This window comes from Lynx canadensis, chromosome E3 (genome assembly GCF_007474595.2).
Source record: "Lynx canadensis isolate LIC74 chromosome E3, mLynCan4.pri.v2, whole genome shotgun sequence".
In the NCBI taxonomy this organism is placed as follows: Eukaryota; Metazoa; Chordata; class Mammalia; order Carnivora; family Felidae; genus Lynx; species Lynx canadensis.
The window spans coordinates 16,853,193-16,881,054 of NC_044318.1; the positions used below are offsets into that span (position 1 = coordinate 16,853,193).

Consider the following 27,862-nt stretch of genomic DNA (forward strand, 5'->3'; position numbering starts at 1 on the left):
AATTGCTGGGTTGTAGGGTAGTTCTATTTTTAGTTTTTTGAGGAACCTCCATACTGTTTTCCAGAGTGGCTGCACCAGCTTGCATTCCCATTTTTTTTTAAAAGGAATTACTGGAAGGCATTATCTCTCACCCGTTCTCTCCCTGCATACACTGCCCATTTCCAGTCTCTTGGGTTTGGAATCAGACAAAGAATTACCATTAAATCAATGACATCAAATTACAAAACAGCTTCTGCTACTTAGTAGTTGTATTCCTCTCTGGTGAGTTATTTAACCCTCTAAGCCTCAGGTTCTTAATTTGTTAAGTGTGTATAAAAACAAGATAATGTATGTCAAGCACTGAGCACAAAGCCTCGTACCTGGTGGGTATTCAAAAATATTAGCTATGGTCAGCCTCAAGAAAATTTTCCAAGTTGGTGAATCTTAGAAATTGGCTTTGGCCATCATGGTCTCAGTGAGAGGGTCCTGCTTAGGGGTTCCCTGGAAATAAGGGTGGGGATGGGAGAGAAAAGGAGGTGGAGATTCATAGAAGCCTTGACTTCTTACTCCCTCACCTTACTTACAGTTAGAGAAGCCTCTCCCTAACAGGAAAGGAGACCCTGAATCACTCCATCCAGGAGAATGGAGAGCAGCAAGCCTGGTTGCTATTCCTAGACAGTCAGAAATGCCAGAGAAGCCTCCTTGCTCACCATGGACATCGATGACCGTGAGGGCCCCGAGGGTGAGTCGAGCCCCACTGCTTAGCTTCCCTCGAACCAGCTGGACAATCTGTGCGATCTGATTGTTGCTCTTTTTCAGAAAATCCTGGCAGGGGCACAGGAGGGGACATCTGGTTAAACTGGATTCTTCTCTGTAATCCCCTCTTGGGGAATGGCACCATCCACCAGCCCATGACCCAAGCCATCCCTCCAGCAACCTTTCCCTCAATCTCTTCATTAACCTCAAGACAAATTTCAAATGCATTATGCTAACTGAAAGAAGTCAAATTGGAAAGGCCAGATATCTTGATTTTATTGTTATGATACTGTGGAAAAGACAAAATACAGGAGCAGACAACAGCTTGGTAGTTGCCAGAGGCGTGGAACAGGGGAAGGGATTGCTACAAAGGGAGTGAGGGAACTTTGGGGGGCATGCAACTGTTCTGTATCTTGATTGTGATGGTGGTTACATGAATGTATGTATGTGTTGAAACTCAGAACTGTGCACTAAAAAGGGTGAATTTTACTGTATATAAATTATGCAGTAAATCAGAATTTAAAAAAATGGAAACTTTTTCAGATTAAAGGAGACACAGGAGATGTGAAAAGTAAATGTATGTAAACCATGATCCTGGAACAGATTAGATAAGAATGTATCTTGCATCAATGTTGGTTTCCTGATTTGGATAATTATAATCATATTGTGGCTATTTAAGATGTTAATTTTGGGTGAATCTGGATATGAGAACTCTGCATTATTTTTGCAACATTATTTGTGAGTCTGACATTACTTTGAAATAAAGAGTTAAAAAATACAAATACATTTTAAAGAGGAAAAAAAGTGAGACCACCTTAAGTTCATAGCTCACCTTCCCCACTTCCTAGCTATGCAGTTCTGGGCAAAATAGAGTAACCTGCTGAGTCTTAGTCTCCTGTTCTGCCGAGTCTAGATAATTTCAGCTATCTCTTGGAGCTGTTTTGAAGATTAAATGAAATGGCGAAGCACTTGGCACAGTGTGAATAAAGCATCCAGTAAATACTGATGGTTGTTATTAATTATTAATAAGGTACCTGACACATAGCCAAAAAAAAAAAAAAAAAAAAAAGCCTTTTCAATGCCTCCCCATTGCCCTTGCTGTGAGTCTGGAAAACTCTTGGTGATGCATCTTTTTTTTTTTTTTTTTTAAGATTTTATTTTTAAGTAATCTCTACACCCAGTGTGGGGCTCAAACTCACAACCCCAAGATCAAGAGTCCCATGCTCTGCCAACTGAGCCAGTCAGGCACCCCACCCCACATCTTTCTTAACCACACTCATTCCACAGCTATTCTGGACCAAAGTGCCTTCAGTTGCTGGAATGCACCACATTTTTCATCTTCAGACTTTTGCACATTGTGGTTTCTCTCTCTCTCTCTCGAACACTCTTTCTCCTGTTTTTTGCTTGGCTAATCCCTGTTTATATTTTAGGTCTCCTCTTAGGCACCATTTTCCTGGGAAATCATCTCTAATCCTAACCTCTCTCTTCTCTCCTTCCTTCCCATGCTTCTTGAATCCCTAAGCTTTCCTTATCACACTCCTACTGAAGAGACTTTTTATCTCCCCCACTAGACTGTAAATTCATGAGGACAGGGACCATGTCACTCTGATTCACTTCTAATTCCCTTTGCCTAGTAGCATCATTTCAGCACAGGGCAGAAGTCAAACAAATATTTATTAAAGGAATACTGGATGGATGGATGGATGCATGGATGGTGATCCTGTACCAACATTTGCTTCCTTTAAGACACTGAGCCACATCATTCAACACACAGGTACTCTATGGCACTGATGTGTGATGGGAAGCAGGCTCTCCTTTTACAGGTAGGAAAACTGGGGCACAGAGATGCAGTCACAAAAATCATAATTTTTTAGTGTTTCAAAAGTGTGAAATGAAATACATGAAAGCAGTCAGCAAGTGTAAAGTATATTTGTAGGAATTATCAACATGGAATCTGTAGAAATTTGAATGCTGGTTAAATACTAATGTTCTAATTTTAAGGTATAAAACAAAATATAATAAACTAAAATATTTTCTTGTCTGCAGCCAGTCATCTACAGGGGGAATAACAGAAGGTCTAATAGGATAAATATGGGAAAGTATGTTTATGGTAAAAAGGTTGGGAATGGAGTTACAATTCGTTTGTTCAGCAAATATTTAGCACCTACTCTGTGCTCAGCATTGCAGTAACCCCTGAAGATATAATAGTGAGCAAAACAGACATAGCCTCTGCCCTGTGGGATTCATAGCCTGGTCTCTAGCAGTGACTCATTTGCTAGTATTTCATTTAACTCTCCCACAGAAGAGTATGATGTTGTACTACAATGTGGTGCACTGTGGCGCATTGTAGAGCCAAGGAGACCAAGACTTAGATTAAATAACTTGCCCATGGTCACACAGCTAACAAGGGAAAGTACAAGATATGAACCCAAGTCCATCCAGGTCTTTTTTTTTTTTTAATTTTTATTTAGAGAGAGAAAGAGAGAGAAAATGTGAATACATATGGTGGGGGCGGGGGGGGGGGTGGTGGGGAAGGACAGAGAGAGAGAGAATCCCAAGCAGGCTCTGTGCTCTCAGTGCAGAGTCCAACATGGGGCTCAAAGCCATGAACCATGACCTCAGCCAAAATTAAGAGTTGGACGCTTAACCGACTAAGCCACCCAGGCACCCGCCAAGTCCATCCAGGTCTTGAACTCTCAAGCATTGGCCTCCAAGGAAGGAATTAACTGGAAATATGCATGTCTGGATCTCAGGACAAGGAGGACTTCAACATTCTTGGTCTTAAAAGAAAGCTGAATGAAGAGTTGTAGGTGGGTTTGTGTTGAACTGCAGGTGGCAAGAAGTGGTAATGGTAAAGGAGGAGGGGAAAACAGGACCAGGTGGTATTTGGGCCCAGAAAGAAGAGAAGAGGTCTCTGTTGATAGAAATTTTGCCAAGCTGACCCCTGGAAGTGAAGACTGATAAAAATTTAGTATATTACAGCCTAGTATTTCTACCTGGGAAGGATCATGAGAGGTGTTACACTAGAGAACTCCAGGACAGCCTCAATTCCAAATCCATCCCACCGTCCCCATGAAAACCCTGGCTTTCCCAATGTCAGAGTTGGATGCTATGATTTTTTCTTGTTGTTGTTCAGAAAATAGGGCTATTTTAAGTATATGTCATTCAAATCTTAATTGAGCTTGAATCTCCTCTACAAGCTTCATGACAGGCTCACTTACCGGTAGGGTCATTTCGACCAGGGCTTGGGACACCTCCTTGGTCCAAAAGATGGAAGAGACACAGATAACCACCTGGCCAGGCCACTGCAAGACCCACTGATTACGAGGGACCTGGAAAGGTGTGTGGGGGGGCAGGTGGTAGGGTCATTTCATCTTGTGTGACTTAAATCAATGTCTGAAAAACATCCCCCACCACCTTACCCTTCAAGAAATACAAAATCCTCCTCCACCCTCAGAAGCTACTAGGCTTGACATCTCTGGGATTACTGATTTATGTCTTCCTCACTGAATTTTATGAAAAAGAAAAAAAATCATCAGCAAGCTCAACTCGTTTTTTTTTCTTAAATTCCCAATCCAAGAATTTTACACAGTTATAATCAAGGAGCTGTTTAGTGAGTTTTCATACCCATTCTTTTTGATGTCTATATAATATTGTAGTGCTGTGCCAGGTTCCTTAGCCATGCCCAGCAACTCCTCAAACTTGTTTTTAAACTATAGATTTTACAAACTAAGACCAGAGGGCTGAATCTGGCCTTGCTTCTGTTTCTGAAAATAAAGTTTTATTGTAACACAGCCATACCCATTGTTTACCTATCATCCAAGGCTGTTTTTTTTGTGGCCCACAGAGCTGAAGACACTATAAAAACATTTACATTGCAGAAAATGTTTGCTGACTCTTGCTATATATATACACGCAATTGCATGAAATATTTCATACTGGTAGCCATTTTTCCTTAGTTTTTTAATTTAAAATAAATCACAGGACAAAGGATAGGCCTTTCATTTACAATGTACTACTACCAAGAGGGACAGCAGGGTCAGTACCCTGTACTTTAGTGGGAAGGTATTAACTGAATATTCTTTGGTTTGATGGAAAGGGTCATGGGGGTGGGGCCCTGAAAAGTAAGGCAAAAAGGCACCCAAATCAAGGAGCACAAAGACCTGATCTGCCTACATTTAGCCTTGCTAGGAGCTGGCTGAAGAGTGATTGCCACCAGCTCTTTTTCTTTTGGCTTTCTTCGGTCATACCTTCTTTCCCTAAAATTTTGGGAGTTTAATGAGTTGTACTGTTTAGGGCTTGTGTAATGGAACCTAAAAGCCTGGAAGGGAAAATGCTTAATTGGAAGGGGCTCTAAAAAAACCTCCTACCATCAATTCATTTCACAGAAAGGACTTGGCAGGGAGCAGCCAGAGGGTTAAAGCTAACCATGTTGTCTTGTCCCAGCTGCTTCCATTTCATCGGAAATATGTACATCACCCCAAGATTCACAGGGAAAGAAGAGAGGGCACAGAGGGGTCAGGTGTTACCCAACAGGATTAGCGTGGGTTTTGGTAGAAGACAGAGGGGTGGTTATAACTGATCCATTTAACCCAGAGTTGTGGTTGCTGTACCAACACCCTGGCATGTATATCCCAATTCTCATTTACCTGGACATATGCTTCGATCCCAAGTCTAATAACTTCCTGCATACTGGCAAGCATCATCTGCTCCACCTGCTGGAGCCACTTTTCCACCATGCCCTGTGGGGCGAGACAAAAAAGGAGCAAGCTAGCCAAGCCCAGAGGGACACATCATGGGCAGAACCCAAGCTCTCTCTGGACCAAGGCTGGAGGGAGGCCAAAGGTCCGACACCCCTTCAAGCCAGTATTCTCTATATGTTTTATATTTATTTACTTATTTATATTTTTTCATTCTAGGAAGTATGTGTCACATAAAAGGGGAAATGGGGGATTCTTGACACACATTTCACGTAATTTTCTGAAACAGACAACTTCTCAGGAAGCAAATGACACATTTATGTTTCAGTTCATAAAATAATTGCTCATTTCTAATGAGCAGTTCTAATTCTTGCCTTATTCCAGTGGTTCCCAAACTTTGTTGTGCACTGGAATGATTTGGAGATTCTTTTTTTTTTTTTTTTTTTAAACTTTTAAATTTTTTTTTTTTCAACGTTTATTTATTTTTGGGACACAGAGAGACAGAGCATGAACAGGGGAGGGGCAGAGAGAGAGGGAGACACAGAATCGGAAACAGGCTCCAGGCTCCGAGCCATCAGCCCAGAGCCTGACGCGGGGCTCGAACTCCCGGACCGCGAGATCGTGACCTGGCTGAAGTCGGACGCTTAACCGACTGCACCACCCAGGCGCCCCTTGGAGATTCTTAAAAAATATGGATACCTGACTTCCACTCCCAGCTGTTTCAATTTGTTATGGGATGCAACCTGGGCATTTGAATTTTATTTAAAGCTCTACAGGTAATTCAAATATGCATCAAATTATTCAGTTTTAGAATTTCAGGTAACTTCAGGCACCTGTGAGCTAGCTGGTGTCTATTTGGTAACGTGATTCCTGGTTATTACAACTTATATGTGTGGCTGGCAAAAATGGTTAACAAAGCAAAGCCAAGAGTGCTTGTCTACTTCTAGTTGATGGTGCCATCATGTTCAGCAGAAGAGGGAGTAATTTACATCTTACTCATTATATAAGGACACTTGGATCAAAACCTGAGTAAAATGGCATTGATTCCATAATGTTTTATTGACCTTTAAAAACACCTGCCCCAGAAAGCTGTCTGACTAGATCACTTTTAATCGGGCTTTGATCATGGAGATCTGAACAGCATCGGCTGTTGGGTCTGATGCCTGTTATTGCCTCCACATGAAGCTTGGTTGAAATCCTTCCATAAATTTAGTGTGTCACTTGGATTGCAGTAAAACCCTCATCTTAGAGATGGGCAAATGGAGACTCAGAAAGATTAAGCAATTTCCCAAAGTCGCCTAGTCCTTAAGCTGTGGAACTCAGGTATTCCACACCCCAGCAGTATGGAACTCGAGTCCAAGTGCTTAACCTATCAATATGCTCTCTGCTTCTCTCTGTATTGCTCTGTTATGGAGAAAAGAATGAAAATGAGTAAGAGGAGAGTTACTTTGGCTTGAGCTGGGTAGATTTTCTGTTTGAATGGAATGGTCTCTTTTTCTGAGCTTATCATGCCTACAATCTCCAGGCTGTCTGTAAACTCTAGCTTGGCAATTCCTTCGAAGCACTTCTTCAAGTGTGGCTGCACGCGGAGGGGGTCCTTGGTCTCTGACAAGATCTCCAGCAGCTCATCGTTTGACAGGAAGAAGAACCTATTTTAAAGCAAAAGAAGATGGCAACTGGAATCTCTTTTGAGAACCTCTTTTCCCAAGAAGGTGATACTCCCCAACAGATAGATGACACATGTGAACACCAGATATATTCTAGAATCTTCTGTAAAGCATAGAGGGTGGAGACAGTTTTGACTCAGAGCAAGACAAAGGATGAAAGCTGGTATATGTGAGTTTAATATGGCTTGGGGGCAGGGTGCCACCTTTTGGAGGAAACTTGGATACAGCAGTGGTTCTCAACTTTGCACTCTAGAATCACCTGTGGAGCTTAAAAAAACCTCCAATGCTAAGGTTCCACTGCTTCGAGAGTCTAATGTAAGTGACTTGGGTTAGGTCTAGGGATCTATAGTTGTTTTTTTTGTTTTTTTTTTTTTTTTTAATTTTTTTTTCAACGTTTTTTTTTATTTATTTTTGGGACAGAGAGAGACAGAGCATGAACGGGGGAGGGGCAGAGAGAGAGGGAGACACAGAATCGGAAACAGGCTCCAGGCTCTGAGCCATCAGCCCAGAGCCCGACGCGGGGCTCGAACTCACGGACCGCGAGATTGTGACCTGGCTGAAGTCGGAGGCTTAACCGACTGCGCCACCCAGGCGCCCCGGGATCTATAGTTTTAAAATCCAAGGTGATTCTAATATACAATCAGTACAGAACCATTATTAGAAGGAGAGAGAAGACTTCCTTGTCTTTCCTTATCTCCAAGTATGACAGAAAATGTTACCAGTGTGAAATAAGAAGTACATTATTGACCTATCTGATGTGGAGAACAAAGGCAAAAGGAAATGTAGATAAAATTAGATTTCCTTACAACTTGCAGTCCATTGCCAAATACTTAAGGCAGGCAGAGTATGACATTCCTCCAGGAACTCACAACTGTCTTAATGTTAATACTTTTCTAGAGGCAAAGGCAACCTTCACTTGACAATAGCCAGACCTCCAGGATCCAGTTAAGTCTTCTTTAACATATGAAAATCCTTTTGGAAACTTCATTTGTCTCAACTCACCTCCCCTCTCCCAGCTCCAAAGTATATAATCAATTGCTCCTCCCAATTCCAGCGCAGCTTTCTCTGCCCATGGGTCCTGTCCCTGTGCTTTTCTTTCTTTCTTTCTTTCTTTCTTTCTTTCTTTCTTTCTTTCTTTCTTTCTTTCTTTCTTTCTTTCTTTCTTTCTTTCTTTTAGAGAGAGTGAGTGGGGGAGGGGAGGGAAAAGGGAGAGGTGGGGAAAGGGAGAGGGAGGGAGGAAGGGAGGGAGAGAGAGAGAGAGAGAGCGCGAGCGAGCAGGCTCCACACTCAGTGCAAAGGCCAATGTAGAGCTCGATCCCATGACCGTGGGATTATGACCTGAGCTGAAATCAAGAACCAGACACTCAACCCACTGAGCCACCCAGGGGCTCCTCCATGCTTTAATAAAACCACATTTTTTTCACTTGAAACATCTCAAAAATTCTTTCTTGACTGTTCACTCCCAGACCACACATCACATCACTATCTATATGGAGAGGACTTTACTTCATGTTTTAAGTTAGAAGATGGTAGAATCATTGTCTTGCTCAGGCCCTTAAGTCACCAACCACAAACTTTTAGCAAATGTTCAATAGACAAACCTCTATTTTACAGACAAACTGTAACCATCAACCTGAAAAGTCCCATAATTGATGGACCATATATTACAGTCTTCACTGTGTATGGTCATGATATTTATGGCCATGATATTTATGGTTCCTCTTTACAAGAGGTCGAATCTATTTTTACATGTCTCAAACTTGGCCGGGCTCTGTGTCCTGCTTTGGCCTACAGACTATAGCAAACATGCATTTGTGCAAGTTCCAAGCCTAGACATTAAGAAGCCTGACAGCTTCCACTCTTGGCTGGCCTTGGGAACCCTGTGACCACTACCATGTGAATAAATTCAGGCTAGCTTTCTGGAGGATGAAAGACATGTGGCCCAACTATCCTGGCTGCTCCAGCCAAAAGGAAGCCAACCACTAGACAAGTCATTGAGGCTATCAATTGCCAGCTGACCAGGCACATAAATGAGCCCTGATGAGACCAGAAGAGCCACCCTGCTGATTCCAGCCCTATTTGCAAGTCCACAGGATTATGAGCTAGATACAGTTGCTGTGTTAAGCTTCTAAGTTATGGGGAGGTTTGTTATGATGCAAAGCAAACTAATGTATTATAGCTGCAATGTTGAGCAGATAGGAAGAGCGCAATAATTATTTGTTGGCTGACTAACATACCAATATCTAATGAAGATATCAATTTCTCTCACTGCCAAGGGAAATTAACACAGGTGATCTCTATGGACTCATCAAGTGTGACAATAAATAAGGCTCAAAGGCCATAAGAGTAATAATTAAATTACTTGGATAACTTAACATAAAATCATTATTTAGCACTCCATACTTTCAAGACAAAATTAATTTCAAATATGTGAAATTATTCATTAACATTTTCAAAGTGTTTTCTGAGAGTGCATGACTTTATAAAAATGCGTAAGGAAACTAAGATATTCATGGTGAGAGACAGAGAGAGTGAAAGAGGGAGGAAGAGAGAGAGAGAGAGAATAGAGTGTGTGTGTGTGTGTGTGTGTGTGTGTGTGTAATTTAGGGAGAAAAGCAGTCTCAGAGAGATTAAATAACAGGGTATCTTATACAGACTGCCTGGATTGAATCCTAGCTTGTCCATTTACCAGTCTTGTGTCCTCTGGCAAGTTACTGTTTCCTTATTTGTAAAAGGAAATAATAATAATGCTTCCAACTTCATAGGATTATTGTGAGTTTAAATAAGTTAATACATGTAAGGCACCTAGAGAAGTGTCCTGGTATATGGTAAATGCTGTGTTAGTGTTGGCTATTGCTCATATTTTTATAAGGAATAACAGGACAGGGTATAGGACTAAAAGCCCAAATCTCAGGGGTTTCCTCTTCCTAAGTTTTGTGCTTCCAAGTTCAGGTTCCTTCCATGATTTGTGCTGTATTTGTGTTGTCCAAAACTGAAGCCATTAGCTGTACATGGCTATCTACATTGCAAAATTAATATTAAATACATTAAAAATTCACCTTCTCAGGCACCCTAGCCACATTTAAAGTGCTATATAGCTACATGTGCCTAATGGCTACTGTATTGGACAGCACAAATACAGAACATTCCTATCATTGTAGAAAGTTCTATCACACAATGCTGCACTACATAGACACAAGGACATTTGTAAATCCTAAACAAACCATTTTAAAAAAATTTCTGATGGAGGGGCACCTGGCTGGCTCAGTCAGTAGAGAATATGACTCTTGATCTCAGGGTCATGAGTTCAAGCTCCACACTGGGCATGGAGCTTACTTAAGAAAATTTTTTTTTTAAGTTTGTGGTGGAAAGCAGGAAACTAATTTTTTCTCCATACAAGGGAACACAAAAATTTACTTTTCCTAAAAGCAAATTTGGATCAAACCAACATCCCAATTCAAGTCAAATGACATGGATAGATATCAGCAGTGAGAATCCTCTTTCTGAAACCAACCCTCTAAAATGACTTTGACTTTTACGCAGAAGCAAAAATATAAATATTTAATAAGAGTCAAATATTTAAAAACATACCTACCAGAAACTGCAAAATTTGATGTCAAAAAACATTTAACTGTTTAGATGGCTAAATGCTTTACATGCATTATCTCCTTGATCTGCACAAATATATGAGGTAGGAGCCATTATTATATTTCTATTTTACAGTGAAGAACCTGAGGCTCAGGTAGATTTGCTAAAAGTCTCAAGATTAATAAGTGGAAAAGCTGGGATTCAAACAGAGGTCTGTTTAACTCCCAAGTCTAGGCTCTTAATCAGGACTACTATATCCCTTCAACTAGGTATTTGACCATGATTTGGTTCCTACTGGTGTCTATTCAACCTCACTCTAAGCAATGACCAGAAAGACATGCCCTACTCCTGAAAGCTGTCTTGTGGGGAATGGAAAACCAGGAAAAAACTATGAAAAATATTGGTAGAAGCCAAACCTCAGGATGAAACATGTAATTCTAACTATACATGGGTCAAAAAGGTAACTCCAAACAAAAGAATAGTACTGAATACCTAGGGAAAAACAGTCTCTTCTTCTCCAAGTAATCATTCAGCCCCTTCTGGATGTCCTCTAAGAGGAGGTTGGCTTCCTGAAGCCTCTCAGCCATCCGTGGCTGGTCTGCTGCCACCAGAACCCTGGTATCTTTCACCTAGGTTCCATAAAAAAATGAGAATCACCACAGGGTTCCTAGATTCTGAGACTGATCATTGAGTATATGACCAAGCTCATCAATTGCTGACTTCCCTGCCCAGCTAACTGCCTCCTAATCCCACAAGGGTGAATGCTCATACAACATGATCCTCTTCCTCTGGACATGGTCGACTCCTCCTTCTATAAAAACCTTCCAGGGCTCCTGGGTGGCTCATTGGTTAAGTGTTCAACTTTGGTTCAGGTCATGATCTCATGGTTCATGGGTATGAGTCTCGCATCTGGCTCTGTGCTGAAAGCTTGGAGCCTAGAGGCTGCTTTGGACTCTGTGTCTCCCTCTCTCTCTGCCCCTCCCCTGCTTGCGTGCTCTCTCTCTCAAAATTGAACATTAAAAAATTAAAAAAAAATAAACTTTCCATTTTGTACAACTCCTTTGAGCATCCTATTATTTGTTAGATGGGATAGTGCCCAATTTATGAATTCTTTAAAAAAGCCAATTTTATCTTTAAAATTTATTCAGCGGAACTTTTGTTACTGAACACTTGCAACTGAAGAATCTGAACTAATATGGAGTCGGAGGAAGCAGGATATCATGAAAACTGGCTCCACTGGTTAGGCAAAATAAATTCCCACTAACACAGATAAATATTCTTGAGATAAATTCTTTATAAGTGAGCCCCAATTTGAGTACACTTGACTTCAAAAAGGAAAAAGATATCATCTCTTAATGGATACCCCTGATTGCCCTGTAGGCCCAGTGAACTCATCCTAAAAGGGTTGTTTCTGATGTTGCCCCCTTTGCAGCCTTTCTTGACACTCCCAGGCAACTAAACCACTCTTCTGTGTTCTAAAGGTGTTTATATATACTTCTTTTATAGCTCTCTTATTTACCTCTGAGTCTCTCCTCACAAGACAGTGAATTTTATGAAGGCAGAAATCATATACTAGTCATCTTCAAGTTGTTTTCTGACTGTTAATTCAATGCTGGGTATTGAATAAACATTTGTTAAATAACTAGGTAACTGAATATGGAGAATGATTTGAATTCTAAAATGATCCTCAATCTATAAAAGTTCTATTGCATTATCATGTGACACAATCTTCTACCTCATTAGGAATGAGAACTAAATCATACAAACTACTAACAGTTGCCTCTAAGGAGGTAGGCTTTCAAAAGGCCTCCACTCTCTATATTACATATTTCTACATCTGAATTTTTAGTAACAACTTTCAAAACTAGAAAAAAATTTTAAAAATATCAAATTTGAAAAAATCTAGTTTACTTATAAATTTCAAGGGACATGGCTACGATGTGCAGTGAGGAACATCTGTACAGCATCCCACATTCCTGATGGAGAGATGTGCTAGGGTGGAAAAACTTACCGCTTGGGACATGAGTGATTTCCAGTAACTATCAACGGTGGCAAATTTCCTGCCCTCTTCTGGCATCTGGGCTATGATGTCCTCTGAGCTGAAGATCGGTTCCAGGTACAGCCAGGTGGCTTGGCATTTCAACCAGGCCTCCAAAATTTCCTGCACACGAACCAGCTTTTCTTCCCATTTCTGTGAATTTAGCATTTCATATCTGAATCATTAACCTGCCACTCTGCAACACAGACCCATTGCGTGAACAAACTGGATGGATTCATTCATTCATTTGCTCATTCACTTGTTTAAGAAAGTACTTATTATTTGCCCCCAGTGTTCTGGTCATTAGGCAATGTGGATACAGCAATGAAAAAAACAAGAGTCCTTGCCTTCATGCAGTTTTCCCAATGGAATAATATTAATAGCAGCTATAATGCTTACTCTGTGACAAGCGATGGTCTGAGTGCTTTACATATATGAAACCAGTTTAATTCAACAGATTTATGAGGGAGATACTATTACAAATCTCACTTTACAGATGCAGAAATGGACATAGAACAGTTCAAGTAACTTTCCCAAGGTCACACAACAAAGTACAAAGCCAGAATTTGAACCCAGGCAGTCTGGCTCCAGAGTGGCCTTAGCGTATGCCACTTCCACAAACACTGAGGCAAGAAAGGAGCCTAAACCCCTACCCTTATGTAGTTTATATTCTAGATTACTCTAGCTCATAAAATACTTTACAAATGTATTTTTATTCAGTGCATTAAAATCATCTCATCTTCTCTTTTGGCAGACTACTGTAAAGACTCAGAGTGCCATATGCTTACTTGGATGGTTATTGCTTTCAGTCTTGAGTTATGTATTTTTTCCAATCAGGAAAAAGTGAGCTTCTTTGTTAACTGAACTTAAAAATCTTCTCCCTCCTCCAGCAAACCCAGAGCTAATGAGACATCAAGAACCCTCAATCTCATTTCCTCTTACCCGGCATTCTGCTTCTGTTGGTTTGATGAATGGGGAGCCACACATAGTCTGGGTCTTTATCACATGATCATCAAGTAACAGCTGAATGTCATCAACCGCACACAAGATGCTTGTACCCTATGAATAAAGATTCCCCGACCGTTCAAAACCACAAGCCCTCCCTCCCCGCCCCCCACTTTTCATGCTGATCTCCAAAGGGCCCACAGCTCAGATCTCCACCCAAGTGGGACAGAAATCTGTCTCACAGGGCATGGAATTTCTATTCTCTTCCTTGAAAGTGTTCTTAAAGACATTTATTTTCTACCTCCTTTGCAGAAATCAAACATGGTCCCAGCCCAGACCTACAACTAGTAGCTGTTGGGGACTGGGTGGGGGAAGGGCATATTATTCTAGTCCCTTCTCTATGTTCCTACTTCCACTTGCTTTGCTGGTTCTCTCTCAGGTAGGATGAGCTGCTAATCTGACTGGTTGGACCTTGACCTGTGGTTCCCATACTGTGTGCCAAGGTACCCCTGGGCGCTGCAGCAAACTAGCAGCAATTAGTTGTGGTTATTTAAAAATGAAACACAAATGTTTTTTTCTTTCCATTTATATGGATTTAAAAAAACAGTTGTTGAAATGACACAAATACTTATTAAAGTTGTTTGAACCTTATTACTTCATAAACAAAGCTGTTAGGTGTTTCTTTCAGCCCGGGGAGGGGAACTATAAAAAAACAAAGGTACCGAGACACAAAGGCGCCACACACAGAAAAAAGTTTGGGAACTTCTGCCTATACATTTACTGGGCCATATTTTACTAGGAGCTCAGGTTACTGTGCCTTGGAGGTCAGCCCCTGTGAATGGCACTCTTCTTCCTCCTGGGCCACTGTGGTGAGCAAGCTGATAAGGGTCTGCCCCTGTCTGGCAGGTCTGGCCTTTCTGGATCTGTTTTCACTTCCTTCAAGCCCACATCTGGGTGGTTAAATTGGAGCTAGGATATATTCTCTCATGTACCTTCTACCAGTAGCTCTGCATCAGAAGGTGTGTCTAGCTCTTGATAAAGTGCTACTGTGACTCCCTTTTGCTGTCGATCCTTGTCTATAGTTGTGTCAGTCCCAAACTCTGAAGATGGGCCAGGTGCAACTGACCTGTTTCCAGGTTCCCCAGGTTCAACCTCTCACCCCAGCCCAACAGCCCCTAGCAGTATCCAATCCCATCAGGTGATGTAGCACCAAACTACTGGCACTGTCAGTGGCCTGGTCTTGCTGAGAGAGGCCCCAGTTCTCTTCCCTTACATTGGCTCAGCTATAGTTCCTATCCACGTGATCAAGGTGCCATGACCATTCAAGTTAAAGTAGTGGAGAATCACAAAAGATAACATGCAGCCTGGGGGACAGGGAGTTTCTCAATCTGTACTGCACGTTAGAAAAAAAAAAAAAACAGGAGTGCTTGAAAAATACAGATTCTGTGGGTAAGAGGAGCCAGAAAGAATCAATTGCGGATTTTTTTTTTTTTTTTTTTGAGATGCTCTAAGCATTGTTTACCCAGGTATGCTTCTGAGAGGCCTGGGGAGCCCTCCCTGGGAGATGCTAACTCAGCAGGCTTACTCAGTTTCTTTGCACTAAGAAAGCCTGTAGCTCTCAATCAAAAGGCCTTTCTCATTTAAAAATTCACCCTTCCGGTGGGTGGGCTGGGGAGGAAGAATGACTGGCACGTGAAGGCAGATGGGAGGAAACAATCTAATGCACAGGATAGTGATTATAGACAAGACGGCAAGAAAAACTCCAAAGTTGCTAAGAAACTGGATCTTAATTGTTTCTACCACAAAAAAGAAATGATAATTATGTGACATAACAGGGCTGTTAGCTAACACTAGGGTGGTGATCATATTGCAATACATAAATGTATCAAATCAACACGTTTTACATCTCAAACTTACATAATGTTGCATGTCAATTATATCTCAATAAAAATAAATTAAAAAACAAGACGTTAGGGATCCCTCCTTCCCAAGTGCTGTTGCAATTCTGAATGACTCCCCTCTGTCACCTGCTACATAATCAAGGGGCTGCTGTCAGGGAGCTGGGCAGTTGGACTAACACTCACAGTGTCCCTGTACTTCACAAAGTTGAACGTCATGTTAACCCAGTCTAACTTCATTTTTTCCAGGTTTTTCTCCAGAGAGTATTCCTTACTGGCGGCTGCACCAATGGGCTCCAGTCTAGAGAGAACACAGCAATAGCAACATCAACAGGAGGAAGGAGGGCAGTGAAAACATGGCAGAGGAGTAATTTTGGTTCATCCTTAAGACAAATTCAAAATGCCCTTAATTTTACTAAAATGTTTAATAACACCCGGCTCTAAGACGTGCTGGTTACCTCCAGTGTTTTGCAGAGTTTCTTACCCTCGGCACCAGTGGTGTACGGGCTGTGTTATGGGCTGAATTGCATCCCCCCAAAAATCATGCGTTGAAGTCCTAAACCCCAGAATCTGAGAATGAGGGGTATCCCGTTTGGAGATAGGGTCTTTACTTTTATTTTTGAAGTTTATTTATTTGAGAAAGACAGGGGACATTGTGAGTGGGGGGAGGAGGGGGGGGCGGAGAATCCTAAGCAGGCTCTGTGCTGCCAGCTGTGGAGAGCCCAACGTTGGGCTCAAACTCACGAAACCGTTGGATCATGATCTGGGCGAAATCAAGAGTCAGACGCTTAACCCACTGAGCCAACCCAGGTGCCCCAGAGATAGGGTCTTTAAAGAGGTAGTTTAGTTATGTATAGAGTTGTTGATCACTATATTGTACATCTGAAACTAATATAACACTAATATACTGGAATTAAAATCTTAAAAAAGAGATCAGTTAGAGATAGTTCAGTTAAAATGAGGTCATTAGGATGGGTTCTAATCCAATATGACTGGGGTCCTTACATGAAATTAAGACAGACACACACAGAGGTAAGACCATATGAGGATACAGGGAGAAAGCGGTCTTCTGCAAACCAAAAAGAGAGTCCTCACAAGAAACCAATTCTGCCAATGCCTTGATCTTGGACCTCCAGCATCCAGAACTATGAGAAAATAAGATTCTGTTGTTTATGCCACCCAGCCTAAGGTATTTGTTATAGCAGCCCTAGCAAACTAATACTAATTAACTCTGTTGGGAGAGGGGGCTGTCCTGTACATTGGAGGATGTTTAGTAGCATCCTTGGCATCTACTCAATAGATGCCAGTAGCAGACTCCCCCTGCTCCCACCTCTTGCCAGTTGTGGCAATCGAAAATGGCTCCAGATATTGTCAAATGTTTCCCAGTGGGGGTGGGGTGGATTGTCCCCAGTTGAGAACCATTCTTTCAAAGCCATTAAAATAAGACCCCCTTTTCTCTATTTTCATTTACACCTTATTTCCCCCAGAATTATTATTGACTTCCTATTTAGATGTTAGAACTTCTGTTAATTTACACGATGGCTTTGTTCCACTTCCTGTCCCTGCCTTTTTTTTTTTTTTTTAAACATACTCTGTATACCCAATATGGGGCTTGAACTCACAATCCCAAGATCAAGAGTCACATCCTCTACCAAGTGAGCCAGCCAGGAGCCCCTGCCCTACCTTTTTAATTTTAATGTTTACTTATTTTTGAGAGAGAGAGAGAGAGAGAGAGAGAGAGAGAGAGAGAACATGAGCGAGGGGCAGAGAGAGAGGGAGGCAGAATCTGAAGCAGACTCCAGGCTCTCAGTTGTCAGCACAGAGCCCAACACAGGGTCCATGATCTCATGGACCAAGAGATCATGACCTGGGTTGAAGTCAGACACCCAACCAACTGAGCCACGCAGGTGCCCACGTCCCTACCTTTTTAAAAATCACTGCTATTTTCCTGATATGCTGGGTCCATATCCATAGCCCCTCTGTTCCACAGAAAAGGGGAAGACAAGTTCCTTTCTTCTTGCTTCCACATGGAGAGTTGGGGTCCTAAACTCAGGTGTGGCCTGGGAATTGGGAAGAACCGGGAAGCCAAGTTCTTGGAAGGAGAAGGAGGGATTATTCTCTCTGCCTCGGCACTTGTCTTTCATTGCAAGCTTGACTGGAGATGACACTATCTGGTCTTTGCATATAGGCAACTGAAGCCCAGATGAAGCAAGTGATATCCCCAAAGCCTCAATTGCAGCCGGGGAGTGCTGGAACCAGGTCCAGACACTAGTTCCTCTGACTTCCAATCCAGTGTTTCTTCCTCCTCCACTATGTGCCTTTTCTCTTCTCCTTATCAGAAGGAGCAAGAGAATTATCCACACGTGGTCAGCCAAATAGGGTCAACTAAACAGAGCTGAGAATCTTTGCTCAGCTTCCTTGAGAGTAGTGGATGAGGCCCATTCCAAAGAATGACTGATCAAGACTTCAGCAGCATGGTCATCATCCTAAATGTGGCCTTCTTGGGAGATGACAAAATGAGTGTGCATTTAGGGAATAATTAATAAAGGCAGGTGCCAGCCCAGGTGGGAGTGAGACAAAGAGGCTGTCTGCATGTCTGTGACCAAGTCACTCAACAGGCCGTAGTGGGTCTGCCTCTGCACATACCAGGGGTTGTTGGTATAATTAAATAAGATAAAATGTTTGCAACATGCTTTATGACTTATAATTATGCAAAATATTGCACAGAAGCATTAATGAGTTTGGGCATCCCTGAAGTCCAGCAACAGTTGACCTTAACCAAATGTGCTAAAGGAGCCCATTAACAGTGTGATGTGACAAAACTGCATTAACTATGGGATGATGGAGACCTGGGACTGCACGCCTCACTAACAGGTTGTGGCTGAGAACTTAGACGTTAACTCAGCTCAGGTTATATGCCTTACCTCATAACCCTCAACATGACTCTAATCGCCCAGCTACTATTCTTCTTCCCATTTTACAGATAAGGATACTGAGACACACAGAGGCAAACAACTTAGCCAAGGTGTCACCACTTCTGGGTTTGTCACAGTGGGGCCAGCTGGCATGGAAAGTGGCAGAGTTGCTGTGTGTTTGTTTGGTTTCCGTCTCCTTAGAGGAGTTTATTTTTTAGGCAGTACAGGGTAACAATACTTTAGGCTCTCGAGTCAGCCAGTCTGGGCTCCAGTCTTGGTTCATTGAGTGACCTCTGTCAAGTTACCTAAACACTCAGATCAACTTACTTCCTCATCTGTAAAATAGGAATAATAATAGTAGCTACAACATTAGGTTATAGTGATGGATAAGTTGGTTAATGTTTATTAAATGTTGGTGCAGCATAAATGTTCTATAGCTGGTCTCTCTTAGAAACATCTATCTTATCGGGGAAAATGAAGCCTTTTCATGAAATAACCTACACCGTTTCTGTGGGTTTTATTTCATAGCCAACAATCTCACTAATCTGTCTCTAGGCTTCCTCCTCACAAAGGGACTACAATGGTGGTATTAGGGGGTTGGGAATCAGAGCATTCAGATGGCAGAGAGATTTGGGGGCCTATCCCACAGGGATGGAGAAAGGGGTTCCAAACTCTGGCGTGCATCAGAATCACCTGGAGCAGTACTGCCCATTCTAAATAAAAGGTGGGTCACATGTCACTTTAAGGTTTCCAGTAGCCATATTTTGAAAATGTAAAAAGAAACAGGTGAAAAAATTTTCAATAATTTATTTAATTCAGTATATCAAAAATATTCATTTCAACATATAATCAATATTAAAATTCATTAGACATTTTGCTTTTTTTTCTTAATAAGCCTTTGAAACCCAGCCTCTATTTATATTTGCCTCACCTCTAATTCAGAATAGTTACATTTCAAGGGCTCAGTAGGATATGTGGCTGGTGGCTTCTGGACTGGACAGTGCTGATCCGAAAAGGCGGTTAAAGCATAGATTGCAGGGTCCACACCCAGAATTTCTGATTCAGCAGACTGGGGTGGGGCCCGAGAATATACAATTCTAATAGGTTCCCAGGTGATGCTGATGCAGCTGGTCTGGGGCCACACTCTGAGAAGCATGTGTCGAGTTAGACCTGAACCCAGCTGTCTGACAGGGACTCCGGTCCAGGCAATACAGTATCTCCCATCCCCTGCCCTGGAGGTGTGGACAGTCAAGGTCCAACGAGTCTCTGGGTCCTGAAAACAGCAATTCAAAGAACACAGTTTCTTGCACACAGACTCTAGGGGCATTTGGAGAAAAGGAGAAAGCAAGTGAAACATTCTCACTGGACCATGTTTCCCGGACTCTAAGAACTCAGAGAGCTGCTCCTGTTTATTGTTGGTTTTTTGTTCAAAAGAGGAAACTGGGGGTGCCTGGGTGGCTTGATCGGTTGAGCATCCAACTTCCACTCGGGTCGTGATCTCACAGATCATGAGTTTGAGCCCTGCATTGGACTCTCTGCTGTCAGCACAGAGCCCACTTCGGATCCTCTGTCCCTCTCTTTCTGCCTCTCTCTCTCTCTCTCAGGAGGGAGGGAGGAAGGAAAGGAGGGTGGGAAGGAGGGAGGAAGGGAGGAAGAAACTGAAGCCCAGAAAAGGTGGAACAGTTTTACCTGAAGTCACTGAGACCTGGGCTTGGAGCTCAGGTTCCAAGAGCTTTTTTGTTTGTTTTTTGTAATTTCCCTTTAAAATAAAATCTCTGATTCAATTTTCTAGTTATAATCCATCATCAACCCAGCAGCTGAAAGTGAGTTTCACCAGTAGCTAATCACCCAAAGTGGAGGTTTTTAAAAATGCTTAAGTTACCCTGAACCATAAAGAGAAAAACAGCCTGAGGTCAGTCATATCCTGTAGGAACTTAGATACTTTGATGGAAAAGCTTCCTGAAGGACAGAAGGAGTCTTACTTGTCAACAAATTTGCCGAATCCGTATTCCAGCATATTTGAAAGGCAAGTTGTTTCTGTGGGTTTTATTTCATAGCCGACGATCTCACTGATCTGCAGAAAAAAGAAGAAAACAAGTGTGTACTGTCCAAGGTAGCACTGGCCAGTAGGCTTTCCATGATGTTGTACTCTGCGCTGTCCCTTACAGTAGCCACCAGTCACATTTGGCCATTGAGCCCTGGAAATGTGGCTACTGTGATTGAGGAGCTAATTTTTTAAATCTACTTTTACTTAAAATTGAATAGCTGTGTACAGCTAGTGGCAAATGAATTGGATGGTGCAGGTCTAAAAATGTGGGAGGCTGCCTAGGGCCCGCACTGCATTCCATCTGGCTTACTGGGGGTCTCTACCCAGCAGCACTCGGTGGTCTTTGTGAGGACCAGTGGTGTCAACTTGTGAGCATCCTGGGGGTGCAACCGGATCTGGTTTGTTTTCGTGCTCCTAGTGCAAAGCCTGGTCCGTGACAGAAGCTTCAGTGTTTGCTGAGTAAAAGGAGGAAGTCATGAGTACACAGACCCCCTCCACACAAATTCTGTGATCTGATGATGCCGAGAAGGAAGAAATCCGCTCTGTCCAAATATCTTCCTTTCCACCCCAGTGTGCTAACTTGTTGGAACAGTTCGCAACTGTGCCCATTCCTTTGGTGTAAATACTACCCCACGCTTGTCTTTTAAGTGAAAATATCCCTGAAGAAGGTCTCACTTGAAATCTCTGATGGCTTTGAATACTCTTCTCAAAGACAGAGATCTGGGGGAGGATGAGGGTTACATGTGCTCAAGAGGAGGAGCAAGAAGACTGAAGGATAATGAGGCTCTGTAAGAAATCTCACCTACTGCCCAATTTTGTCTCTGTTCAACCCCAGGAGGACTACAGAATGTCAGAGCAGAAAGCAATGTGAGAGGTGCAGGCTGTTCTGTCCTACTTAGCCCTGTGTCCCCAGGGCCTGGCAGTCAGTAGGCATCAATAAATATTTGCAGAGCAAAAGCATGAGTGAACCAGCTAATTCAAATGGCTTCCAATCTGGGTCCAGAGGACACCTGGAGGACCACTAGCATAGTGGAAATCAGAAGTAATAAACACTTATTGAGGGCTTACTATGAAGTTGGCACTGTTTTAAGACTTTTATACACTCATTTCATTCCCTCAATATGACGAGGAAGATACTAATGTACTATTACTCTTGTTTTACACATAAGGAAACTCAGACAAAGAAAATAAGTACCTTGTCCAAGACCATCCAACTAGTAAATGGCAGAATTGGGACTTGGACCCAGTTCTGCCTGAAAAGCTCTTCTTCATCACATCTAGTGGGGCTCTTAGGTCTTCTATGTACAGTTGTGAAGGTTATACACTGCATAACTCTAAAAAGTACAATTCACACTGTAGCACACACGAACAGCATTCCCTAGAGTTGTGGATTGCAGTCTGCACAACTTTCCTGGTGGCCCTGGACTTTGATTTATTCTCAATACCTGAAAATACGGCTTAGAACACACACGATCTCTAGGATTAAATGACATAACTACATAAAGCATTTGGCATAGGACTTGGCCAACTCAGAGATTGGTAGTTTTATTTATTTATTATTAAAATTTTTTTTTCAACATTTATTTTTGATAGACAGAGCATGAGTGGGGGAGGGGCAGAGAGAGAGGGAGACACATAATCTGAAGCAAGCTCCAGGCTCTGAGTTGTCAGCACAGAGTCCTATGCAGGGCTGGAACTCATGAACAGCGAGATCATGACCTGAGCCAAAGTCAGATGCTTAACTGACTGAGCCACCCAAGCGCCCCTATTTTTTTTTTTTTTTGTAATTGCTTTTGTTAATTATAGAGACTAACAAAATATCTGGCTTTCTAATTCTAAGAGCTTGCAGCTGCCCTGTCTACTATGGAGCCACTAGCTTCTTGTGGCTATTAAGAACTTGAAATGTGACTGGCCCAAACTGAGATCCGCTCTAGGTGTAAAAGAATACCATCTTTCCAAGACTTAATATGAAAAATATGAGATCACATTAACATTTTTTTACATCGACTACCTATTGAAAAAATATTTTGAATATGTTTGGTTAAATGAAATGTAAATTTTTTTCATCTGTCACTGCTTTTAAAAAACATGGCTACTAGAAACTTTAACACTAGACATATGGCTTGTATTATTTTCATTGGGCAGCATGGTCCTAGAGGGCTAGCTTTAGTACACATCACCGTGGTTTCTTCCTAAGTCAAATGTCACCCTGTTCCATCTTGTTTTAAATCACAGTAGCAACCCCTTTGCTGATATCAGTGCCCCAAATAAAGGGACTAGCCCTACCTGCTTAAGTTCTGGGAAATGGTCAGAAACCACAGCACAGCCACCCTATGACCCCAGAAGTTACATTTGGTAGCCTTGACAGCAAGAGGTGGTTTAGCCTTCAGAGCCCCCTGCCTGAGCCAGAACCTGTACAAATGGATCTCTTGAGTTAGGCATTTGGGCAGAGAATGGTTCCCCTAGGCCGGTGGCTGTCACTAGGGTGGCTTGTGGTTTGACCTACAATGCAGGCAGGACAGGCCTCTGACTGTGGGCACCCCTTTTATGTATCTGGTGGCCTCTTTCCTGTCTGAGCTCACTTGTAACTGTTCAGCCCACTGGGGTTCCACTTTAGGGGCTCATTATTCAGGAGCCACCTTCTTGGGGCTATATTCCACTCTTACCTACAGCTTACTGTCCCCTCTGACCTGATATTTCATTCCCCATTTCCCCCATCTAGGCTGAGTCATAGACCTAGATTCCAATTCCCTCTCCCACCACTTACTAGTCACATGACAATTTACTTATTCTCTCCAAAGCCTCAGTTTTCTTATCTGTGGAGATGATCATCCCTACTTCAAAGGGTTGTTGAGAGGATAAAATGAGGGAATCCACACAAAGTATACAACACAGTGCCTAGTTCATAGTTGGTATGAACTATGTTTGAGCTATTACTGTTATTATTCTTCTAAGGAATTTTTTCCCCTTCTGTCCATCTAAGTGATCTGTAAATGAGAATTATGAATGTCTAGGAATGGGTGGGATTTTTAAAGTGTCTACATGTGGGAATAGCATCATCAAAGGGAAAGGACCAGGTGAAGGAGATGGCTTTCTGAGTCTCCTGAGGGGTTTTTTAAAGGCCATTGATGAGGGCATTTTCTATAGCGCCATCTCCTGGAGAGACCTAGCACTACACCAAAGGCCACTTGTCTATCCAACCTCCCCAACCCTCCAAATGGGCCAATGTACTAGTCAGGCTAGGTCCATAGGGGCACCCTATGAGCACCAAGTGGGGGCAGGTGCTCCTGTGTAGCCCTCTCTGCTGGGACAGCCCAAGACCATAAGTCTCCTAAGAGGACCTCTCCCCTGCCCTCCTTTACACCCTTTACTTAGGTGTTGAGTTTCAAGGCTTTCTGGGAAACTGAAAGCAGTTCTTCTTTACAGAAAAATCCAGAATCTCTGACATATCAAGATCTTGGTCTTCCCAGAGAGATCAAAATGCTCTGAGCTCAGACTTCATTCTCTGGAAGGTAATGGGTGTGCTCTCAGATTAGGTCCTTCCAGAGACATGTCCTCAGTCTTGTGCATGTTTCCGAAAGAGGGAATTCTAGGCCAAGTCACAGAGAAATCTGCCTATGGAGAGGCAGTCTCAACTCCAACTCCCTGGTAGAGGACGTTTCAAGGCCATTTCTAGCCCTTGAATGTGATGATTATTTTAGAAACACAGTCAGTTTTCTTTTTTCTGCTTAGTGTTCACACCACACTTATCACCCTCACACTTAGTTGCTTATAAAAGTCCCAACTATTTTTAGAGGAGAATATTTATTATTCTCATTTATAGACTCAAAGGGCTGAAAGAAGAGTGAGGTATTATTTCCGAACATAGCCTGCTGGACGATGAAGCTCTACAATATCATTGGCCCAAGCAGGAATCATCTGGCATTGTCAAGAGGCCCCAGGAAAAGGCATGGCTTTCTCTTTTGTGTGTCCTTCATCAAGGGACAAACCCAGGCCCCTCTCACTGTAATTCAATGCCCTTATCGTCCTTTAGGGTCCTGAGCAGCCACTTGCTTACAAAAGCAGACTACAAGAGTCTTTCTAGCCACTGGCTGAAGCAATATTCAATCATCAATAATGGGATCTCCAAAGAAAGGGGTCAACCTGTTTATGTGGAGAGGCAGGCATTTCATCCTGTATCCTGCCTATTTCCTTCCTTTAAAAGACTTTCCCTCCCATTATTAACCCCTTGGCTTCAAGCAGGTTTTCCTTTCAGAAAGGAGAGGCTTGACCCAGTAATGGTTCCTGCCTTCCAAAGGGCGACCAGGACCAGGTAGGCATAGGCATTGACTGGCTGGCTAGAGGTGGACAGTGACAGTCACCTGCTGCCAGTGCCGGTCTTTCATCCCTGGGTTGCAGGAAATGCTGAGGATAGGGATGTGTTGCTTGAATTTCTCAATCTTCATTTTCACATTCTCTGCTAACCGCCTGGGTGCAGGTACATCAGCTAGAGTCTTGGTCAATTTATATATCGTTCTCCACATATTCCCTACTTCCTCTGAGATTTCCTCAGCATTCAGCAAAAAGAGGGGCCCTGAAATAGAAATCATGAGAGAAGGGTCAGACCACCAAGTAGATGTTAGTCATGGGTACACCTTTAATTCCCTGAATTTAGGATTCTGCCTATCTATGGTATGGATATGGGAACAAGCATAGGCTTTGGAGTGGGGTCTGGATCTAAAACCTCTCCTTAGCCAATGAAACATTGGGCATGTTTGTCTCAACTTTTCTAAGCCTCAACAGTATCACCTACGATACAGGGGTAATAACGGATACCTTGGCAAGTGACCGTAAGCAAGGTAAGTAAAGTGGCGAGCACAACATAACGCCTGCTGTGTAATGCAAGTGTAGTCATGGAATCAGTTGTTAGCCCTGGTTGTAGATGCCATTACAGAAGCAGTAAAAGGTGCTCCACAAATACTGTGAAATATTAACAACTGGAGAATGTGGGTGAACGAGGATATGGGAGTTCTTTGTATAGCTCTGGCAACTTTTGTGTAAGTTTGAAATTATCGTAAAAAGATTCTTTTCAAAACAAAAATTGACCCCTCATTAAAAAAAAAAAAAGTGCGCCAAAACATTAATTTCCTTCTCCTTTTCTTCATAGGGATCCTATAGCATTTGGGTTTCACATTTGGTCAAAATCCTTCCACGCTGCTGCTTTCTTCCCCGAGGATATATCAAATCAGTGTTAACTCTTGTGTCATGATGTTGCTAATTTACTCAAAAACACTCTTATTTCATGGCTACCAAGACTAAATAAAGCTTCGTTAATTTAACTTGTTTCATCAGCCCAACATTTGTGAGTTGAGTGATCAAAAATTAAAACTCTTTGGAGCACCTGGGTGGCTCAGTCAGTTAAGCATCTGACTTCAGCTCAGTCAGGTCATGATCTCACAGGTTGTGGGTTTAGGCCCTGCATCAGACTCTGTGCTGATAGCTTGGAGCCAGGAGCCTGCTTCGGATTCTGCATCTCCCTCTCTCTCAGCCCTTCCCCTGCTCATGCTCTGTCTCTCTCTGTCTCTCAAAAATGAATAAACATTAGAAAAAAATTTTTTAAATTAAAACTTTTTGAATTGTACATAGTGTACAGGAAATATATAAAAATAATAATACACCATGTCCAATTGGGGTTTTTCATGGTAATGTGAGGCTTGTTTAATATTGGAAAATCAAACAATGTAATATACTCTATTAACAATCTAAAAAAAGAAAATACACGATAGTATCAACAGATGTGGAAAAAGCATTTGAAAAAATTCAGTATCCATTTATGATAAAAACCTCTAAACCAACTAGAAATAGAAAGAAGCTTATCAGCTTGATAAAGGGCATCTATGAAAAACCTCTACTACCACCATACTCTTGTATATTGGAAATATGTACGGTTTTTTACATGTCAATCATACTATATCAAAGTGATTTTATTTTTTTTTAATTTTTTTTTTCAACGTTTATTTATTTTTGGGACAGAGAGAGACAGAGCATGAACGGGGGAGGGGCAGAGAGAGAGGGAGACACAGAATCGGAAACAGGCTCCAGGCTCCGAGCCATCAGCCCAGAGCCTGACGCGGGGCTCGAACTCAGGGACCGCGAGATCGTGACCTGGCTGAAGTCGGACGCTTAACCGACTGCGCCACCCAGGCGCCCCTATCAAAGTGATTTTAAAAAACAAAACCAGAGGTGCCTGGGTGGCTCAGTTAGTTAAGCTTCTGACTTCAGCTCAGGTCATGCTCTTGTGGTTCATGAATTCGAGCCCTGCATCAATCCCAACTTCATATCCTCTGTCCTTCCTCTCTCTCTGTCCCTTCTCTGCTCATTCTCTCTCAAATGAATGTATGAATGAATGAATACATAAATAAAATTTAAGGCTTTTCTATAAAAAAACAAAAAAAAAAGGATAAAGAATAGAGAGAAAGAAAGAAAGATCCCTAACAGTTAATGGTGAAAGATGGAATACTTTTTCCCTAAGACAAAGCAAGAATTTTCACTCTCATAATTCCTTATCAACATCATACTTAAAATCCTAGACAGTACAATGAGGCATGAAAAAGAAAGAGGAGGCATACAGATTGGAAGAGAAGAAATAAAATGTCTTAGTTTTCCTGATGACATGACTGTTTATACAGGTGATCCAAGAAATCTAAATAACAACAATAATGAAATCTTTGCTGGAGAGCAAAAACACTGTAACAGAAATGAGAATATATCTGATGGGTTCATTAGTAGACTAGATGCAGCTGAGGAAAGAATCTTTGAGTTTGAGAATATGTCACTAGAAACTTGCAAAGTTAAAAAGAAAATAAGATGGGGGAAGAAATGGAGCAGAAAGGCTAAGAACTGTGGGATAGCTACAAGATGTGTAACACACTGGTAATGGAAATACCAGAAGCAGCAGAGAAAGAAATGGAAAAAATATGTGAAGCATTAATGACTGAGAATTTCCTCCAAATTAATGTCAGACACCAAGCTACAGATCCAGGATAAATGCCAAAAATGACACTTAGGTATATGACATTCAAGCTGTAGAAAATCAAAGTTAAAGAAAAAACTTGAAAAATGCCAGTGGTGGGGGGGGCAGGGGGAAACACCATACCTTTAGAGAAGCAAAAATAAGCCTTACATTCTACTTCTCCTCAGAAAACACACAAACAAGAAGAGAGTGGAATGAAGTATTAAAAGCAATGAGAGAAAAAAAACCCAACCAACCTAAAATTCTCTATCCTGAGAAATTATCCTTCAGAAGTGAAGGAGTAACAAATACTTTCTCAGACAGAGAGAAATTGAGGG

The 27,862-nt window shown here is 42.0% G+C and overlaps 1 protein-coding gene across 1 annotated transcript in view; it reads right to left on the reverse strand.

The window, feature by feature from the left end:
* Positions 1 to 27,862, reverse strand: part of DNAH3 (dynein axonemal heavy chain 3) — a 166,877-nt gene that overhangs the window by 98,090 nt on the left and 40,925 nt on the right. Inside the window, 10 exon segments of the mRNA XM_032591638.1 lie at positions 690 to 804; positions 3,957 to 4,067; positions 5,385 to 5,477; positions 6,883 to 7,084; positions 11,183 to 11,319; positions 12,702 to 12,881; positions 13,671 to 13,787; positions 15,758 to 15,872; positions 20,469 to 20,560; positions 24,895 to 25,106. Coding sequence (XP_032447529.1) covers positions 690 to 804; positions 3,957 to 4,067; positions 5,385 to 5,477; positions 6,883 to 7,084; positions 11,183 to 11,319; positions 12,702 to 12,881; positions 13,671 to 13,787; positions 15,758 to 15,872; positions 20,469 to 20,560; positions 24,895 to 25,106 — 1,374 coding nt within the window.